General features: G+C 39.0%; 1 protein-coding gene across 1 annotated transcript in view; it reads right to left on the minus strand.

The window, feature by feature from the left end:
* Positions 1-583: 583 nt before the first annotated feature.
* LOC135697740 (proton-associated sugar transporter A-like) overlaps positions 584-17,738 on the minus strand; it is a 36,577-nt gene continuing 19,422 nt past the window's right edge. The window contains exons 2-7 of the mRNA XM_065217545.1: positions 17,046-17,497; positions 16,452-16,978; positions 1,251-1,381; positions 1,017-1,191; positions 839-934; positions 584-778 (exon numbers count right to left, since the gene is read on the minus strand). Of these exons, the coding sequence (XP_065073617.1) occupies positions 647-778; positions 839-934; positions 1,017-1,191; positions 1,251-1,381; positions 16,452-16,978; positions 17,046-17,497 (1,513 nt within the window). The 3' untranslated portion in view covers positions 584-646. The remainder of the gene's footprint in view (positions 779-838; positions 935-1,016; positions 1,192-1,250; positions 1,382-16,451; positions 16,979-17,045; positions 17,498-17,738) is intronic.

The raw sequence follows: 17,738 nt of genomic DNA on the forward strand, positions 1-17,738 counted from the left end.
GGATAGAAGTTTATTATTTTTACCTATACGGAAAATATATTTTTATTGCGGGTAATTTGTATTTTCCTAGTAGCACCCCGATTAAATAATAACATTTCTAAATGTCTTCGATTGTCGCTTGCATGCTTTTGGAATAGAAATACAGTATCTCCGTCGCTAGTCCGACAAATTAGTATCCGCATTAGCAGGGTTGATCCGATAATCCGACTATGAAATCAAATTCAAAGCATATATAAATCAATGTTACCAATCTAACAATGTTAACAAGTTCCATACGAGACTATAATGTCGGATTATCGAGTCGTCGAATTGACGAGATCCGGATTAGCCACGATTGAAATTAAATCTTGTAGTAAGCTCAGGTTTACGCTTATGTTGCAAACCACTCTATGTGTACTTTCACTGTAAATGACTCATATAACTCGAGCTAATTTCAACCACATCTGTTTCTCGAGGTAACACAGCACACACATTAAATAGCTTATTCAAAAATACACACACTAGAGGTAGATTAGGACACCATAATATCACATTTCATAGAAACGCCGTTGTTCCAACACGCGCTCTGAACTAACTGGTTATTCACTTCTCCATAGGGATGGTTCAGCCCCGTTGACACCGGGCATGCTATTCGAGCTCTTCGAAATCAAGCTTCCATGTAGAGCATCTGGCTTGCAGCAATCGCGGCGAGGAATGAGAACAAGCTCGCCGAGTAAACGGTCACGGCGGTAGTCTCGAGCGCGTCAATCACACTGCCAATCGCGAGTGCTATCAGGAGCTGCGGATGAAATATGAAACATAATATGGAAATTTTCCGGAAAAGTATTCAGCATTGTACCTGCGCTAAGAAAAGCATGCTGCTAAGCATAGAAACGTCAGCTCCAAATCCTCGTCGGCGGTCGTTTTCCACGTACTTTCCATCCTTCATGGCAAACTGGGGGAGCACATTGCAACGGAATAAAATGTTAATCAATGCAACCTAGCAACAGAGCGAACAAAACCGCAGTAGCACATACCGAATTCTTCGCATGGTACCGGGAGATTAACAGGAACGGGACACAGTAGATTGAAGCGTACATAATGCCCACGGTTGGACTGCACACGAGAACCATCCATTTCGTACTGATGATTCCCACCAGGAGCATCCCGACGCTAAACACCAGCAAACCTCCAATTAAAACCATTCGGGCACTGAAACAAAATTTATAGAGAATTATAGATCAAACATGTTTTCTGTGTGGCCAACCAACCTGAAATATTCGATAATGCGTTCGATGACCAACGAGTAGAGAGCGGCACACATGGCAAACAGAGCCATTCCCCAGCAACCGTAACGGACCCCTTCCTCGTACAGTGCCAAATCCGGGGAGCCATCGGGGGCCTGCAAGAAAACGAAAATGTTGCCTATAGTTTATATCTAAATCTACAACTGTTATCTGGTCATTAGAGTGTGAGCCATTTAGCCAAATCCTCTTAGCCTCGAGTATTAAAATCAAACGAAAACGCTCGACGAAATGAAACCTCCCAATGGATCATCCTGCCGGTGAATAACGGGTGTTCAATAAAAAATGAGAATTTTTTCAGTCATACAACTATTAAAAAAAAATTTCAACGAGTTCAGTTTTTTTTATTAAAAACATAATGTTTATTCTTCAAAAAAAAAACGTCAATGAATATTGGAGAACGGGCCCTGGTCAGCCGTAAGACGCAACTAAGTCGCGATGCTCTCACAAGAGCGCTGGACGGCACTGAAATTATTCTCATTTTTTATTGAACACCCGTTAGTGCCTTTCTGGCATATAAGCATATAAACACAAACGAAGTGACAGACGAAGCGGCTCGAAAAATTTGGTGACGAACCTGCTATTGCAATTTTTCAGTGTACCACATGGAAACACTACTACTGGATTGTACCAGCATTTTGACCAAATGTAATAGAATATTTTGGTTATATCTCTTTAACTCAACTCAAAACTGAAATGCATAAAAAAACACACTGTCAAAGATCATTGCAAACAAAATCAACTTTGCTCAAATCAAAACAAAAATACTAGCTCATCTGTTCCCTGATGGCACAAGCTTCTAAGAAAATTCCATTTCAGCGAACCACATTATTTTAATTGATTTCTTCGCCAGTTAGTCGTCTGTCACTTCGTTTGTGCTCAGACAAAAAAAATACTTTTTTTTTTATGTTCCGTTAAAATTTAAGGAGGGTAAATGATAGCTGTTTTCGGGGACCAAAACTTACATTTTCTCACAAACACACTTCGCTTTATGCATTTAAACGATTATCTAGTATTTCAGCTTCAATCTGATTACGTTTGTACAACTGAGCGAATGGAGGTTTTTATTTAAATGAATCATACGCACTACAAAATGCGTTGCCGACAATAAAACAGCAGGCTACCACGTAGTTCAAATGTAAAGCAATATCTTTTTTTTTTTTTTTTTTTTTTAACTCTTTATTTGTTCCAAATTCAAAATAAATTACATTTCATTTTTAACCTAGGTGCTCCAGTTACTACAGTAACTTACCAGCCTTAATTGTTATGATATATATCTAAGTGTTTTTACATTGTTCCTGTCTTGGCAATTCAGTATTTTAAACAGGTTTTTTAAACCTGCATGTCAGTATAACAATTGATAGCTTAAAACTAAATAACTAAAACTAAATCTTATCTAAGTATAAAGGGAATTAATCGTTGCAATTGAGGATTGTAACGATTTTTGCCGGAAATTATTAATTATTTTGTTGGACATTTGTGCTAAAGTCTCAACATTCGAAATTCTATGTACTTCGGTAGTACTGTACCAGGGAGGCAACTTCAAAATCATCTTCAGAATTTTGTTCTGAATCCTTTGAAGTGCTTTTTTCCTGGTAGTGCAACAACTAGACCATATTGGCACAGCGTAAAGCATGGCCGGTCTAAAAACTTGTTTAAATATTAGAAGTTTATTCGTCAGGCAAAGTTTGGATTTCCTGTTAATAAGAGGATACAAACATTTTATATATTTGTTACATTTGGCTTGAATGCCCTCAATGTGATCTTTAAAAGTTAATTTATGGTCAAGTATTAATCCAAGATATTTCACTTGGTTTGACCAGGAAATTGGAACTCCGTTCATAGTGACTATGTGGCTACTACTAGGTTTCAAAAAGGAAGCCCTGGGCTTATGTGGAAATATTATAAGTTGAGTTTTGGAAGCGTTGGGAGAAATCTTCCATTTTTGTAAATAAGAAGAGAAAATATCTAAACTTTTCTGAAGTCTGCTGCAAATAACACGAAGACTTCTTCCTTTAGCGGAAATGCCTGTGTCATCAGCGAACAAAGATTTGTGGCAACCCTGAGGCAAATCAGGGAGGTCCGAAGTGAAAATGTTATACAATATAGGCCCAAGAATGCTACCCTGAGGAACTCCTGCTCTAACAGGTAGTCGATTAGATTTGGAATTTTGATAATTTACCTGCAGAGTTCTGTCAGTTAAATAATTTTGAACTAATTTCATAATGTAAAGTGGAAAATTAAACTTTTTCAATTTAGCAATCAAACCTTCATGCCAAACACTGTCGAATGCTTTTTCTATGTCTAGAAGAGCAACTCCAGTTGAGTGGCCTTCAGATTTGTTTGAACGAATTAAATTGGTAACTCTCAAGAGTTGATGAGTAGTTGAATGCCCATGGCGAAATCCAAACTGCTCATCTGCAAAAATTGAGTTCGTATTGATGTGAAGCATCATTCTATTCAAAATTATTTTTTCAAAAAGTTTACTTATTGAAGAAAGCAAACTTATTGGACGGTAGCTAGAAGCTTCAGCTGGATTTTTATCCGGCTTCAAAATTGGAACAACTTTTGCATTTTTCCATTTATCAGGAAAGTATGCCAAATGGAAACATCTGTTAAATAATTTTACCAGGAAAGACAAGGTACTCCCTGGGAGTTTTTTGATGAGGATATAGAAAATTCCATCATCACCTGGAGCTTTCATATTTTGAATTTTTTTAGTTATAGACCTTACTTCGTCCAAATCAGTCCCCCAGGAATCATCAAAAATATTTTCCCGAGAGAAAATATTCCGAAAATCCCGAGCAACCTGATTCTCAATAGGACTAGTAAGACCCAAACTGAAATTATGGGAACTCTCGAATTGCTTAGCAAGTTTCTGAGCTTTTTCCAAATTTGTGATCAAAATTTTACCACCTTCTTTAAGAGCTGGAATTGGCTTTTGAGGTTTTTTCAAAATTTTTGTGAGTTTCCAAAAGGGTTTGGAACTCGGGTCTAATTTAGAAACATTATTTTCAAAAGTTTTGTTCCTCAGGGCAGAGAATCGCTTTTTAATTTGTTTTTGCAAATCCCGCCAGATAACTTTCATGGCAGGATCGCGTGTTCTTTGAAATTGTCTCCTACGGACATTTTTAAGACGGATCAAGAGCTGAAGATCATCGTCTATTATAATTGAATCGAATTTAACCTCGCATTTTGGTACTGAGGCAGCTCTTGCTTCAACTATAGAAGTAGTCAGAGATTCAAGAGCATAATTAATTTCATCTTTGGTTTGCAAAGGAATGTTTGGATCGAAGTTATATTCCATAAATGTTCGATATTGCTCCCAATCAGCCCTATGGTAATTGAAAGTAAAGCTGTTGGGATTAGAAATTATTTCTTGGGATATTTCAAAAGTTACTGGAAGGTGATCAGAACCGAAGTCAGCATGGGTAACCAATTGGCTACAAAGATGACATGAATCAGTTAAGACCAAATCAATAGTTGAGGGATTTCTTGCAGAAGAAAAGCATGTTGGGCTGTTTGGATATTGAATAGTGTAATAACCTGCAGAACAATCATCAAACAGAATGTTACCATTGGAATTGCTTTGAGCATTATTCCATGAGCGGTGTTTTGCATTAAAATCACCAATAATGAAGAATTTAGACCTATGACGGGTAAGTTTCTGGAGGTCACCCTTGAGAAAATTCTTTTGCTGGCCTACGCATTGGAATGGCAAATAGGCAGCTATAAACGTAAGTTGTCCAAATTTTGTTTCAACAGAAACTCCCAAAGTTTCAGAAACTTTGGTTTCAAATGAAGAAAGAATTTTATGCTTGATTCGTCTATGAATAATGATGGCAACGCCACCACAGGGTCCATCAAGACGATCATTTCTATAAATCAAGTAATTTGCGTCCTTCTTAACCTTATGGTCAGGTTTAAGGAACGTTTCAGTTATAACGGCAATATGCACGTTATGAACTCTCAAAAAATTAAATAGCTCGTCTTCATTATCTTTAAGAGATCGAGCATTCCAATTTAAAATGTTTAATGCTTTAAAATCCATTACTGAATTTTAAAGTCATGACAATATTATTTGCAAATTTTACTCCAGTTTGAATAGCATCAAACATGGAGTTAGATTTAAGCATATCAGAAATCATGTCAATTAATGATTTCTGTAAAAATTCCATTTTAGGGGCAGTAATGCTTCCTAAGTCAAAATTGTCAAAATTTCCGTTAGAACGTTGGTTAGTATTTTGATTTCTACCCGCTGCAATAGCAGCATAGGTAGCTCCATTGACTCGCTGAACATTGTTAGCAGCGAGGGGAGTAGGTACAGATGAAACATTTGAAGCAGGGGTGATATTTGTACCTACGGGTACGAATGTAGAATTTGTTCCTCGCTGACCGTTGTTAACAGCAGAGGAATTTGTACCTGGTCGGAAACGTGGAGCGTTTCCTACCTGTCGGTTAGAACGAGATTGTAGGATCGCTTTGCGAGTCTTACATTCCCAAAAATTGGATTTGTGGTTTTCACCACAATTTGAACATTTAAATTTCTTAGGATCTTCCTTCACAGGACAGTCGTCCTTTGCGTGAGAGGAATCACCACAATTCATGCATTTAGCTGGCATGTAGCAATTTTTAGTTCCGTGACCCCATCCCTGGCACTTACGGCACTGAGTGAGGTTTTGGAAATTTCCTCCAGTCTTCCTGAAGTGTTCCCACTTCACTCGGACATGGAGCATAAGGCTAGCTTTTTCTAAGGCCTTAAGGTTGTTTAGTTCACTAGACTTGAAGTGAACTAAATAAAAATCATTAGAAATCCCGTTGCGCGAATCGCCAGGACGGGATTTCATTTTCATTTTGATTACTTGGAGTGGCACAACTCCAAGTAATTTTGCCAGTTCATCTTTGATCTGATCCAGGGATTCACCACTGGGCAGTCCTTTCATGACAACCTTGAACACACGTTCAGTTTTGGTGTCGTAAGTAAAAAATTTGTGCTTCTTCTCAGTAAGATACTTGAGAAGACATTTAAATCCGTCCAAGGTTTCAGCCAATACACGGCATTCACCCCGACGTCCAATTTGTAGTGAAAACTTAACTTTCACAAAATTCAAAAGTTCCATGCGAAGAGCATGGAAATCGGTAGTGGTTATCACAATAGGGGGAATCTTTTCCTTCTTGGCATTAAGCCGGGAAAGTTTACTAGAATTTTTCTTGGATGATGGATCATTCTCATCATCCGTGAGCAAATCAAATTGATTACTCAAATTAATTTCTTCAGAAGGGGGGTCAAGAGTTTGCCCCCTTCTTTTACGTTTAGGTGCCATGGCGGCAGTAAATTTTTTATCCAAATCGACTTCCAAGCAGATTACTATAAGAATCTGAAGGATCGAAGAGGAATTTTCCAAATCGATATCCAAGAAGGATTACCTCGGGTAGGGTCCAAACAAGGATCGAAGAGGAATAAGAGGAGTTGAACAAGGTAGAAATTTTTTACAGGTTGAGCACTGAAAAGTGCTGTTTAAATTTTTTGTAGCTTTAGGTAGTAGTAACACTTCCTTAAGCAAAAAGCAAATAGATCCGCACGGCAAGAGAGCACGATGCGGACTCTAAAAGCAATATCTTATTCGGGTTACGATAGGCTGGTTTACGTAGATAGATTCTATTCGAGACATAGACTGCCCTCGAACAAAAGTGTAATCGTTGGAATTGTTGAACATTCTCCACGCGTCAGTCAGATTCCAATGTACCAATCTTTTTTTTTTTAAATGGGGCTTATATTGGTCTCAACGGTAAAATCTCCCCAAGTAACCAAAAGTTCTGATAAAAGGCTATTTGTGGCTTAAGCAGCTTGGGTGAAGGTGGTCTATAGAATTCTAAGCATCCTCATTTTTAAGTCGTTATAAGAACTTGAAAGTTCCGGTACCATAATTGAAGAGCATTCTAAGCAGCTTCTGGCGGAACTTGAACGGAACTTATAGAAAATAAGTTAAAAAAGGTTTTTTCCCCACCAGTTTTAAATTTAGTTTGTACAGGTCTTTATTACAGTTATTTCTAAAGGCAGGTATATGAACGTGCATTGATTTATCAGCATTAGTAGTAGTATTACAGCTGTTTGAAGAATTTAACCCAGTCCTTCTGCACTAACCGCTACGTCATCTGAGATATATTAAAGTGAGCTGTCTTCCCGCCGACTGTTGGAGATTTCAGTGCCAGCTGATTGAATTGAAGACGAAACACAACACCTTGATGAATTTTAAATTGGTGTTTGCCCGAATGTTATACCAACACATTTGTGGCGCAGTGATTAGCGTTCGTAGATCGCATGCCGAATACACGGGTTCGAATTCAGGAATATGCTCTTTAATGGTTTTTTTACGTTTGGACTTGTGCGGATTGCTTAATGTGGGCTTTGACGGACCTTTTTAGAAACTTTCAAGTAGCTGAGAAGTTCCACAGGGAGCTTTTAAAATACTTTAAAGTTGCTAAGAAGTTCAGCTGGGAATTTTGTCGTGGCCATGTTTTCAGCCTTGCCTGAAGTTCCTAAGAAGTGCTTAGGGATGCTTTTTTGAACTTTTTTGAACTTAAAGTTGCTAGGAGTACGCATCGGAACTTTTTGGAGCCTGAAGTTCATCGTGTGCTTTCTATAGCTTCTAAATTAGCTAGAAAGTTGTTTTGGAACTTTATTTGAACAATATGGAACTTGGAAGTGAGTTTTATCGTTGAATGCAGAACTTTTGGTTACTTGGGTCGTGAATCGGTAATCGAGTTGAAGTCGCCAGTTATTATATGATAGGTAGCGAAAACAAAATGAACTGCGGAACGATACGATTGAAACAGAGTTCATTTTCTGCTTGACCGCCAAGCAGTACTTTTCGGTTTTGCTCGCCCTGTATTTTTTTTTTCTTGATTTGTTTTCCATCTCTTTTGTTTTCCGTGCTGAGCACCAATGCTGCCGACGCACAGTGGGGTATTTAGTAGCTGGCCAAAATATATTATATTCTAGCTGGCCAAAAATATTTAACCACTCTAACTTGTCACATACAGCTTATTATTCAAGGATAATAACAGCACAGACAAACAGACATAACACATTCAATATTTCTTACTGTAAAACATCGTCGCTAAAACATATCCGCCATCTGTTGAGTACACTGTGGTGGGTAGTACGCTGAACAGATGGCGGTAGTGTGTAAACGTCAAACGCAAGGGAATTGACTATGCGCACCCCAGGTGGCGGTACTACCCACTAAGATACATTTTAATTGACCGATAAATGCTTGTTCGATGAACATCCTGCGAGAGTTATGTCTGTTTGTCTGTGATAAAAGTGTTTGGTCAAAAAAGGGTGGAGTCATGTTTTGGAGGGGGATAACATGACGTTGTGATGATGTTTTTTTTTTTGAAAACTTGTAAGTCGTTAAATAAAACATATAAAAATACACTTACACTGCGGTCAATAAAAAAGCACGAAAGGCCGAACTTTGTTGATAAACTTGCCGAATTTGACATGTTGTAACTTTGTTCTATTATGATCAATTGAGCTGAAATTTTTACACAGAACCACAAATATGCTGAATTTTCCGTGAACAAAAGGCCAAACTTTTTGAACCTCCTGGAAAAATTGGCGATATGGTTATAAATGTTGAAAATAATAGCGTCTTGATATTCGAAATATTTCAAGATCCTTATATTAAATTATTTTTCGTACACGCAAAATTCACCATGGTTCTGCATAACAATATTAGCTTAATAGAATATAACAAAACAAAATTACATAAATGTTGGCTAATTTACATGAAAATCCGCCTATGATGCTATTTTTTTAGCTGCAGGTGTAAAAATTTATAAGAAAATAAAATATTGAAGATTTTATTGACGTTTTACAATCAGTCATTGTAAAATAATTTAAGCTAAAAGAGAACAAGATATTCATATTTAGATTTGAGATTTAAGGTAAAAGTTGATGGAATCCACAAATGGCCGCTATTTTGTTTATTTTTCTTAGCCACTTCAAATTTTTACCGGCACAGATCTCAGAAACTAAAAGGATTTCGTGTGCCAAATTATAATCACTCTTTTGCTGCACTGCAGCATACATGTCATTAGAATTTCATGCACGGAAACTTTGTAGTTTCTGATATTCGAGGCGCCAAAAATTCGAAGTGGTAAGGCAAAATAAACAAAATAGCGGCCATTTGTGGATTCCATTTACTTTCACCTTAGGAAAATAATTATACTACACCGAGTATTACACAGCAACAACATGTTTTACAATTCAAAAACAAAAACAAAACAACAAGTAAAAAAAACAAATGAAATTAAACGAAAAAAAAAACCTCATTCCGAATTTGAGAAGACATTTTCTTGTTCATTAGAAACATCTGTTTCGCTTTCTTGCATGAAGTCCTCTGAGAGTAACATTTGCAATGTTTCTGTCGTCAAAACCCTTGACTTTTTTCGAGGGATTTTTATTAATCCTAAAAGAATATTTATTGTCTTTCACGTATGATAATCATTACGTTGTTTACCTGTGATTTCAGGATCAGCACTAAGCAGCAGTCTATTCAGTGCATCCATGTTGAATAGCTTCTTCTGACAACTGCCCTATTTGTAGCAGTGTATGTTATATAACTGTGGATTAAAATTATATGCAGAATTGGAGTCACCGGATACCATGGATACAGTCGAACGTATGTCTCCGCTGTTTCTTGAGTAAATGTTTCAAACTTTTCCGTATCAATTTTAAAACCACTAGCTAGTGTCTCCAATAATAACTTTAAGCCGGTAGATCAAATTAAAATCAAACCTGTTATTTGAGCAGTGGTTTCCGGATCAGCAAAGAATCTTAGACTAATGTTGCCATCCGAATTTCCAAAGCCTGGTTTTGGAAAATCCACAAGGAGTCCCAATTTCTTTCTGAAGTTTACTTGAATGTGTTCTTTTCTTTCTTTGACTATTTGCTTTTCATTGCCATATAACCGCCATTTTTTGATCGGCAACTTGTAAGAAAGATGTAAAATTGTCTCGAAAACACGAATCCTGGCATGAAAAATGGATAATTTGAATTTAAGAGAATCTGTGTTAATTTCCTTTTAAACACCAAGATTATTGAACTTGCGCCACATACATAATATTTCATCGTTGATGTCGTTTCAGCTGCTGCATTACACATTTTCACATCAACCATAGTCAGCATAAAAGTATGTCTAATAGTGAACTGCTTGCCATTTAATGTAACATTTGTTGACCATAGCGAATTAATTGCATTTTTAATACATCTGATCTCTTCATTAATTACCTCAGATGATTCCTTGATAAACCTCATGCGGATTGGGCGACAGTAGTGAGGTGAAGATGGAGTTGGGTTTTGCCAAACTATGTTTGCATTGAATCCACAAACTATTCTCAACTGTGAAACACACTCGTATCAGAATTCATATTCACACGCATCTGATGGCATTATGAAACAAGAAAAATATACCTAAAAGGCAACCCTCCCAAAACAAGGCCTTGACCGCCTAGGTTGCCGCCTTGACCACCATATAACGAATGAAAACGCCATCTTCATTTTACAATTTCTCGAAAGATCGCAAATAATCGCATCCATACATATGTACATATAATGCCTCATATACGGCTTTACAGGATATTACAGGATAAGTCAACTTTTTTATCACGATACATTTATTTTATAGTTTAAATAGCACTTGAAGACAAGATTTTCATAAACTGCTTCTACGAAGTCAAAACTAAGAGAAATAAGCTGATGTCATGTTGAATAAATATTTCAATACCTGCTTGATCACTATCCATTTTTGCAAATTAATGTGATTATCCCAACAACAAGTAGAGACACGAAAACAATGGCACTGCGGAACGATATTTTCTAACAAACCAACACGATTCAACAACAGGCAAGTTTGAACGGATGCCACAACGCGGTCAGTTTAGAAAAAGAAATAATGAGTACAGGGTAATGTTACCCTATCTCTGGAGTATAGAATTCATGCATTCAGAATCTGTTTTGGCTTATTTTGAGAAATCAACTTTTGGCCAGCTAGCGTAGAACAAATACCCCTCCGTGCGACGGTCTCAAACGTTGTCCGGTTTCGAGTGTGTGTGAGTGTGTCCCACAATGGGACGAAAACGCTCGCGGAGCATACAACGATCGGAAGATCCCAGTGAAGGTAGCTCGTGTGGTGTACCTATTTTCAATAGGTTTGCATCGCCAGCTTCGCGTCAATGGGCTGTTACCGGACAATCACCGCCAACAATAGCTTTGAAGTCGATTGGCTATGTACAGTTGTTGTGAATATGATATTTAACTGTAGGTAGCTAGTTTAGTTATAAATTCAAAACTTTAAGGTAGGCTCATCGGTTAGTTAAGTTTCTGTGTTTAGTATTATATTCTTTATGCCAGTTTATCTTGTTTTTGTTTGTTAATTTATGTTTAACATAAATATTTAAACCCAGTTAATTAGTTGACCAGAAATGTATATAATTATTTGTAAGGCTTTGCATGTAGTCATAAGCATTAAGTATATAAAATAAGCCATTGCTTGCGTCATTTGTCCTTTGTCCTCCCTGTAAATTAAAACCAAAGACTGCAAAGTCCGCACTAAATTAAAAAAAAAAAACTACTACACAGCAAAAAAAGTTGTTGAATATTACATCGAAACTGCTGCAACCAGGTCAATCCATCGGTTGAGTAATATCACATTGTACGATGTACATCGATTTTGCGAACAAAATTACATCCATTGATGTAATATTGTATCTGCTTTTTGCTATTACATCATTATTTCATACATCAGCTTGAATTACGTTGATCGATATTACATTTTTTTTGCTGTGTAATGAACCCACCGTGCGCAAACGCAAAGCACAGTTTACATCTCCAACGGGTGAAATGGGAACGTTTGTCTATTTCCGCCTGTCAACGAGAGAGTGAGAGAGAAAGAGGGAGAGAGTGAAACGAGAGAAAAGAAGGAGATATGGCCTAAAAAAGCGCAGGTCGTCAGAAAGTACGGGACGATCAATCGAAGTAGACACTAATAAAGAAGTTCGGAAAAAATTGGATTGGTGAAAAAAAAACGTCAGTGTGGTGTGATCGGAGTTTCGGCAAGAGAGATTGACGTGGGAGTGTCCGGAAATAGGGCAACGGGTCGTGACGATCGAGCCAGGTTCGTGGATCCGGAAGAGTAGTGCCAAGCCCAGATCAGGCTGAAGTTGTGCCACGCGGGAAGTGCCAGTGCCGCACGCCTTTGTCGGCCGAAGCAACCTGTTGGAAGAGCCAGTAAGCCCGGAACTTTGTCTGGCCGGAAAAGACCACGTGCGAATATCTGGACCTTGGCTGAACAGTACCTCCCAGACAGAAAGCAGATCTTTCGGAGAAGTCGAGATCAAGTTGCCCTTGGTCGGACCGTTGACGTTTCTTTGAGTATACCACGTAAGAACTCCAACCTCGAAGAGCCTCACCATCGACGGACGGGTCACAGGACCTTGGTTAAGGTCAAGCAAGCCTCCTTTTCCTGGAAGAGACGCCTCTCTGGTCATCAGTTCGGATTCAACCCCAAGTGCTGGTAGCCAGCCGAGTCCCCTTCGCCATTTCGGTGACTACACACGGTCGTGGAGCAGAAGAGCGGACGCCAAGGAGGTTACCAGCCTGGTAAAGACCGGCGGGTCCGCCCCCGCTTGCCAGTGCTTGGAACCGATGTGTTCCCCCTCTTCCGTGAGTACCCCTCCAAGCAAGCCGGATCAGGTATGTCAGCATAAACGCTCTCTCTCTCTCCCTCTCTCGCACTTCAAGCATGTGAAGGGCCCCACTAGCATTGGGCGATCTTGAGGCAAGAATCGATCTAAGCGAATCGATTAATTTTTTTGAAAATAATCGATTCTCCGATTTAATCAATCATTTTGAATAGATCTTTTTGAATCGATCTTTTGGGTCTTTTTGAATCGATCTTTTGGATCGATTCATTTTTCAAAATGGCACAAAAATGTTTCAAATATAACGGCTCATAGGAAAATTGGTGAAGATTAACGCCAAGTTGCCACAAATCGTCGATTGAAGTGATTGTTTACAAAATAAGATAGGGAAATGTCGGCTTCGGCAATACCTTAACCTATTATCGTCAGGGGGTAAACAAAGTCCTATAGCACTCAAATTTGGCCAATAGTTGCTCTGAAACACAATGTATCCACATGCCAAAATTGAGCTTTCAAGGACGTTGTTTACCCCCCTGACGATAATGGGTTAAGGTATTGCAGAAGCCAACTTTTCCCCCACGTCGATTTGAATAGTTACGATTGAATTGTGTTGTACGTACGCAGTAAAAGTTGTGAGTGTAACATCCCGTAAAAAAAAGAACCACAGAGGCACAATGAAATGTATTGTAACCATACAATAGAATTTATTGTATTTACAATAAATCATATTGTCTACAACGATAAAATAACCATAGAATGTATTGTTTTCACTATAAAATCTATGGTAAATGGGTAAATCTACAATAGAACAAGGGGGTTGTTATGTATCTTAACCATAGGAAAAATGACTTTTTCCCGAACAAAGATAAACCATTTACCATTAATTGTATTGTTGTTCTATTGTTGAAAATAATTACTATATGGGACGTATTGTAAATCTATTTTAATGACAATATGGTAAAATTTCTTGTACCATATGCGTACAATAAGATCGAATGTTGGCAATAGATTTTGATGTAATTGTATTTTATTCTATGGTAATTGTATTGTTATTTTTTTCCGGGATACCTACGTCATGAGAATATAGTAAATTACTATTTTGATTTCATTTGACATGTGGAAAATTTTGCTCAGGATACTTGATTAGGTGAGTGAATTCGATTTAATAGGTTATAATATTCGTTTTATTGGTATTAAATGAACGATTTAAAAACGAAAAATTAACATATGAAACAAAATGATTAGATGGTCGGAGTGTAAAAGCAGGTAAGTACGGAAAGTACTTAATTCAGATATCCCAAAACTCATCCGAGAGGGATCCCAAAAAGGTAATTGAGCCATGCGTTTTGCATTGAGCCGATATAGATTTTGTGTGGTTTCACCAGTTTAAGACAATAGCCTCTCTGACGGAACACTTGATAAATAATCTCGAGCAATAGGGTATACATGGGGATATTTACAATATATTTTCTTCCATGCTTGAAGAGGATCGACAGAACATGGGAAAACAGGCTGATGCAAGAAAGTTTTGTTATTCTGTCGATATGCCCCTATGACGATTCTCGTTCTTGTCTACTGAACTGTCACACTGGTTGTTTGCAGAATTTATGTTCAAGGCAAGTGATGTGCAAAGGTGAAGACACAAAAATCAATATTGAATTGCAAACGCAAATGCACTGAATTTTTTTTTTTTGATCGATACAAAAATCGAATGAAAAGGATCAATCCAGTCGATTTTTGTCGTGTTTGACATCAATTCAAAAAATCGATTAATCGAACCAAAAGAATCGATCTTTTGTGTTTTGATCCTAGATTGCCCATTTTTAGGCCCACCCTGCTTCCCTCGCCTCTCATATGTCCTAAATAAAATGTTAAAATAAATTTGTGACGTTTATTCTTTAATACTAGAGCCTTAGGTTTGCATGCGAGTCCTTTTCTAGTCGAGATTGGTTTGGTTTGTTGTCCGCTTTGTTCCCCAAAAGTCTGCCTGAAGTAAGTGGGAAGCCGACCCAGGATTAAGAGTAACCCTGAGCTAGCCGTTACTTACAGGGCGTTAAAGCTGAGTTCAAGCTCAGTAGATTCGGAACCAAGGTGATGCTCCGCACGAAAGCGGAATACGAACTGGCCACATCTTACCTGAAGAAGTCCAAGACGGAATTTTTCACTCAAGATATCTCAGGCGAGAAGCCCTTCAAAGTGGTCATCCGAGGTTTGCCGAGCTTCGACCTAAAGTTAATCGAAACGGAAATTAAGGACCTCTACAAGCTGGCCCCAACTGCCGTCTTTCGGATGGTAAGAAGGGACGAGAACGTCAAGAAGTATCCGGATTGCTTTTTCTTGGTGCATTTCCAGAAGAGAACGATGACACTCTATACATTGAAGGCCATCCACTCCATCAATTCCATCATGGTAGCCATACCGTGGCGGCCATCACGACGTCACCCAGTGTCAGTGTTACCTGAATTTCGGGCACGGCACCAGAAATTACTACATCAAGTCGCGCTGTGGCAAATGCGCTCAAAACCATGTCTCCTCCGAGTGTGCTGTCGACGAGTCGGAAACGGCCAAATGCGCCAACTGAGGTGGCGCTCATCAAGCGTCCGACAAACAGTGCCCCAAAAGCGAAGATTTCAAGCGGATCCGAAAGCAGGCGTCCACAAGAAACCAACCAGGACGGACGAAGGGAAAAACGCCGGCATTCAGAGTGGAGGATTTCGCACCTCTTCGTGCTTCGCAACAATCAAGTAAATCCGCGGGTGCAATCCGGCCCTCGTCAAGAAACGTCTTTTTTTTTTTTTTTTTTTCTCTTTATTATAGAGATTTTTAGCCTGAGGCTAGTTCATCTCTTACAAGAAACGTCTGATGCTTCTGCTGGAGAAAGCTTCCAATCCCCCTGTATTCTGGAGACAACCATTAGTACAAATCGTCAATCCTGATCTCAACCTACTAACAGAATATATCTTCTGTGACCTTTGTGTAGACGAGAGGTAAACACAATTCCTAAAACAACAAAGGTCACTCTAATATTCCTTCCCTTTCTTCTCACCTGATTGCAAGAACGTGGCCGGCACAGTTATTGATCTTTAAAATTTGGAGTCACTGAAACATATACAATGAGAATGGAAGGTCACTCCCAACCCCATTCAGTTGGCTCATTATGCAATTTCACTGGTTCTAATCAATCGCGGAATAGCAACCATTTAAGCTTAGTTAATAGACAAGTCAAATTTTATTTTTCAATTGGTTAATTTTTTTACTTTGTGTAATTCCAAATGTAATAGATTATTATGATAAATAGACATAAATGACATTCCGCATTAAGATTTGTGATAATTCACTAAACTTTGATACAGTCTTGATGGGAACCTAAATCGAAATCACAACAACCTTTACCAAGAACTGCAGTACAACACGATCAACCAATGCTTTCCTAGATCATAAGTACATGTAGTTACTTACCGCAACGTCTCCACCGAAGACGGTACTGCCAACAAAGTCCGTAAAATACAAGCAATAGCTCATATATCCCGCCTGCGCTAGGAATTGTGTCAAATACAAAATAGCCAATGACTTTGGCATGTAGCGCAAGTTTTTGAAAAAGTCCATAAACGTCAACGGTTTCTCATCATCTTCATCCTGCAGCGCAACTGGAAGGTCCCCTGGCTTGTTTGGTTCCGCTATCGGCCCCGAAATGCTATACACTGCGAGCTGTCGATTTTTTTCAGCTAAAAACTTTTTCTCCGTGACCGGCTGCAACAGTGGATCCTTTTCCAAAAGTGGCAGCGCAATCTCCCGAAAACTGGTAAGGGTTATAACCAAGGTCACCGCAAGCACTATCACGACACCGGCAAAGACCGTAGCCTCGTTACTACCCAGCAATGATCCAACGTCGGTCTGCTGCCAATCTATGGCACCTAACACATACCCCGCACTACCGCCGACTCCACCGATGATCATGGCCGTAGTGAGTACCTTGGCGTGATCGGCTGCAAATATCACAAACATTATTACAGACAACCTTGTTTATTCCATAAAATGTCGCAAACCACTTACCCTCAATACACACGTCTATGAAGTACGTCCGCCCGATGCCGCTGCTCGTTTCAATGTCAAAATCGGTCAGAATTAATCCGATCACCGTTATCAGCACTCCCCAGCGAAAACCAGACATCTGCTCCACCGGTACATCGTCGTCGCCGAACCAGATTCCAATTTGCTTACCGTACGGAAGAATCAGCAAGCCCACAATCACCGCAATTCCCAGCACCATCAGAACCGGCCTTCGCCGGCCCCAGCTATTTCGGAGTTGATCGCTGACCGAAGCTATCAGAGGTGCGAAGAAGAATCCCAGCGTTGGGGCGAACGCCCAGACCATCGTCATGAAGGTATGCTGCAAGCCATTCCCCAGCAGAATCGGGCTGACGAAGGCCGTCTCGGCTGCGTAGCAAAACTCAACGCCAACCTGGTATACGGACAGCCGGATCAGCTCCAGGCGGGATTTGGACCTGCAGAGGAATAAATACACCGATTAAGATTCACTTGAAGAAGCCCTCGATTACAAATTTAACAACTAGGGGAAGTGCACCAGTATTGGCCATTGGTTCCTATTTTGGCCACACCTCAGAAAAACCGATTAAATTACAATATTCGTGCATTTTGTGGTCGAAATGTTTATGAAACAAACTGAACGCAGCTGAACATTTTAACATTGTAAACAACGTGAAATATCGTCCATTTAATGCGTTC

The sequence above is a fragment of the Ochlerotatus camptorhynchus genome, unplaced genomic scaffold, assembly GCF_037179485.1.
Source record: "Ochlerotatus camptorhynchus isolate MF236.1 unplaced genomic scaffold, CSIRO-AGI_Acam_v1.1 ptg000077l, whole genome shotgun sequence".
NCBI classification, from domain to species: Eukaryota; Metazoa; Arthropoda; class Insecta; order Diptera; family Culicidae; genus Ochlerotatus; species Ochlerotatus camptorhynchus.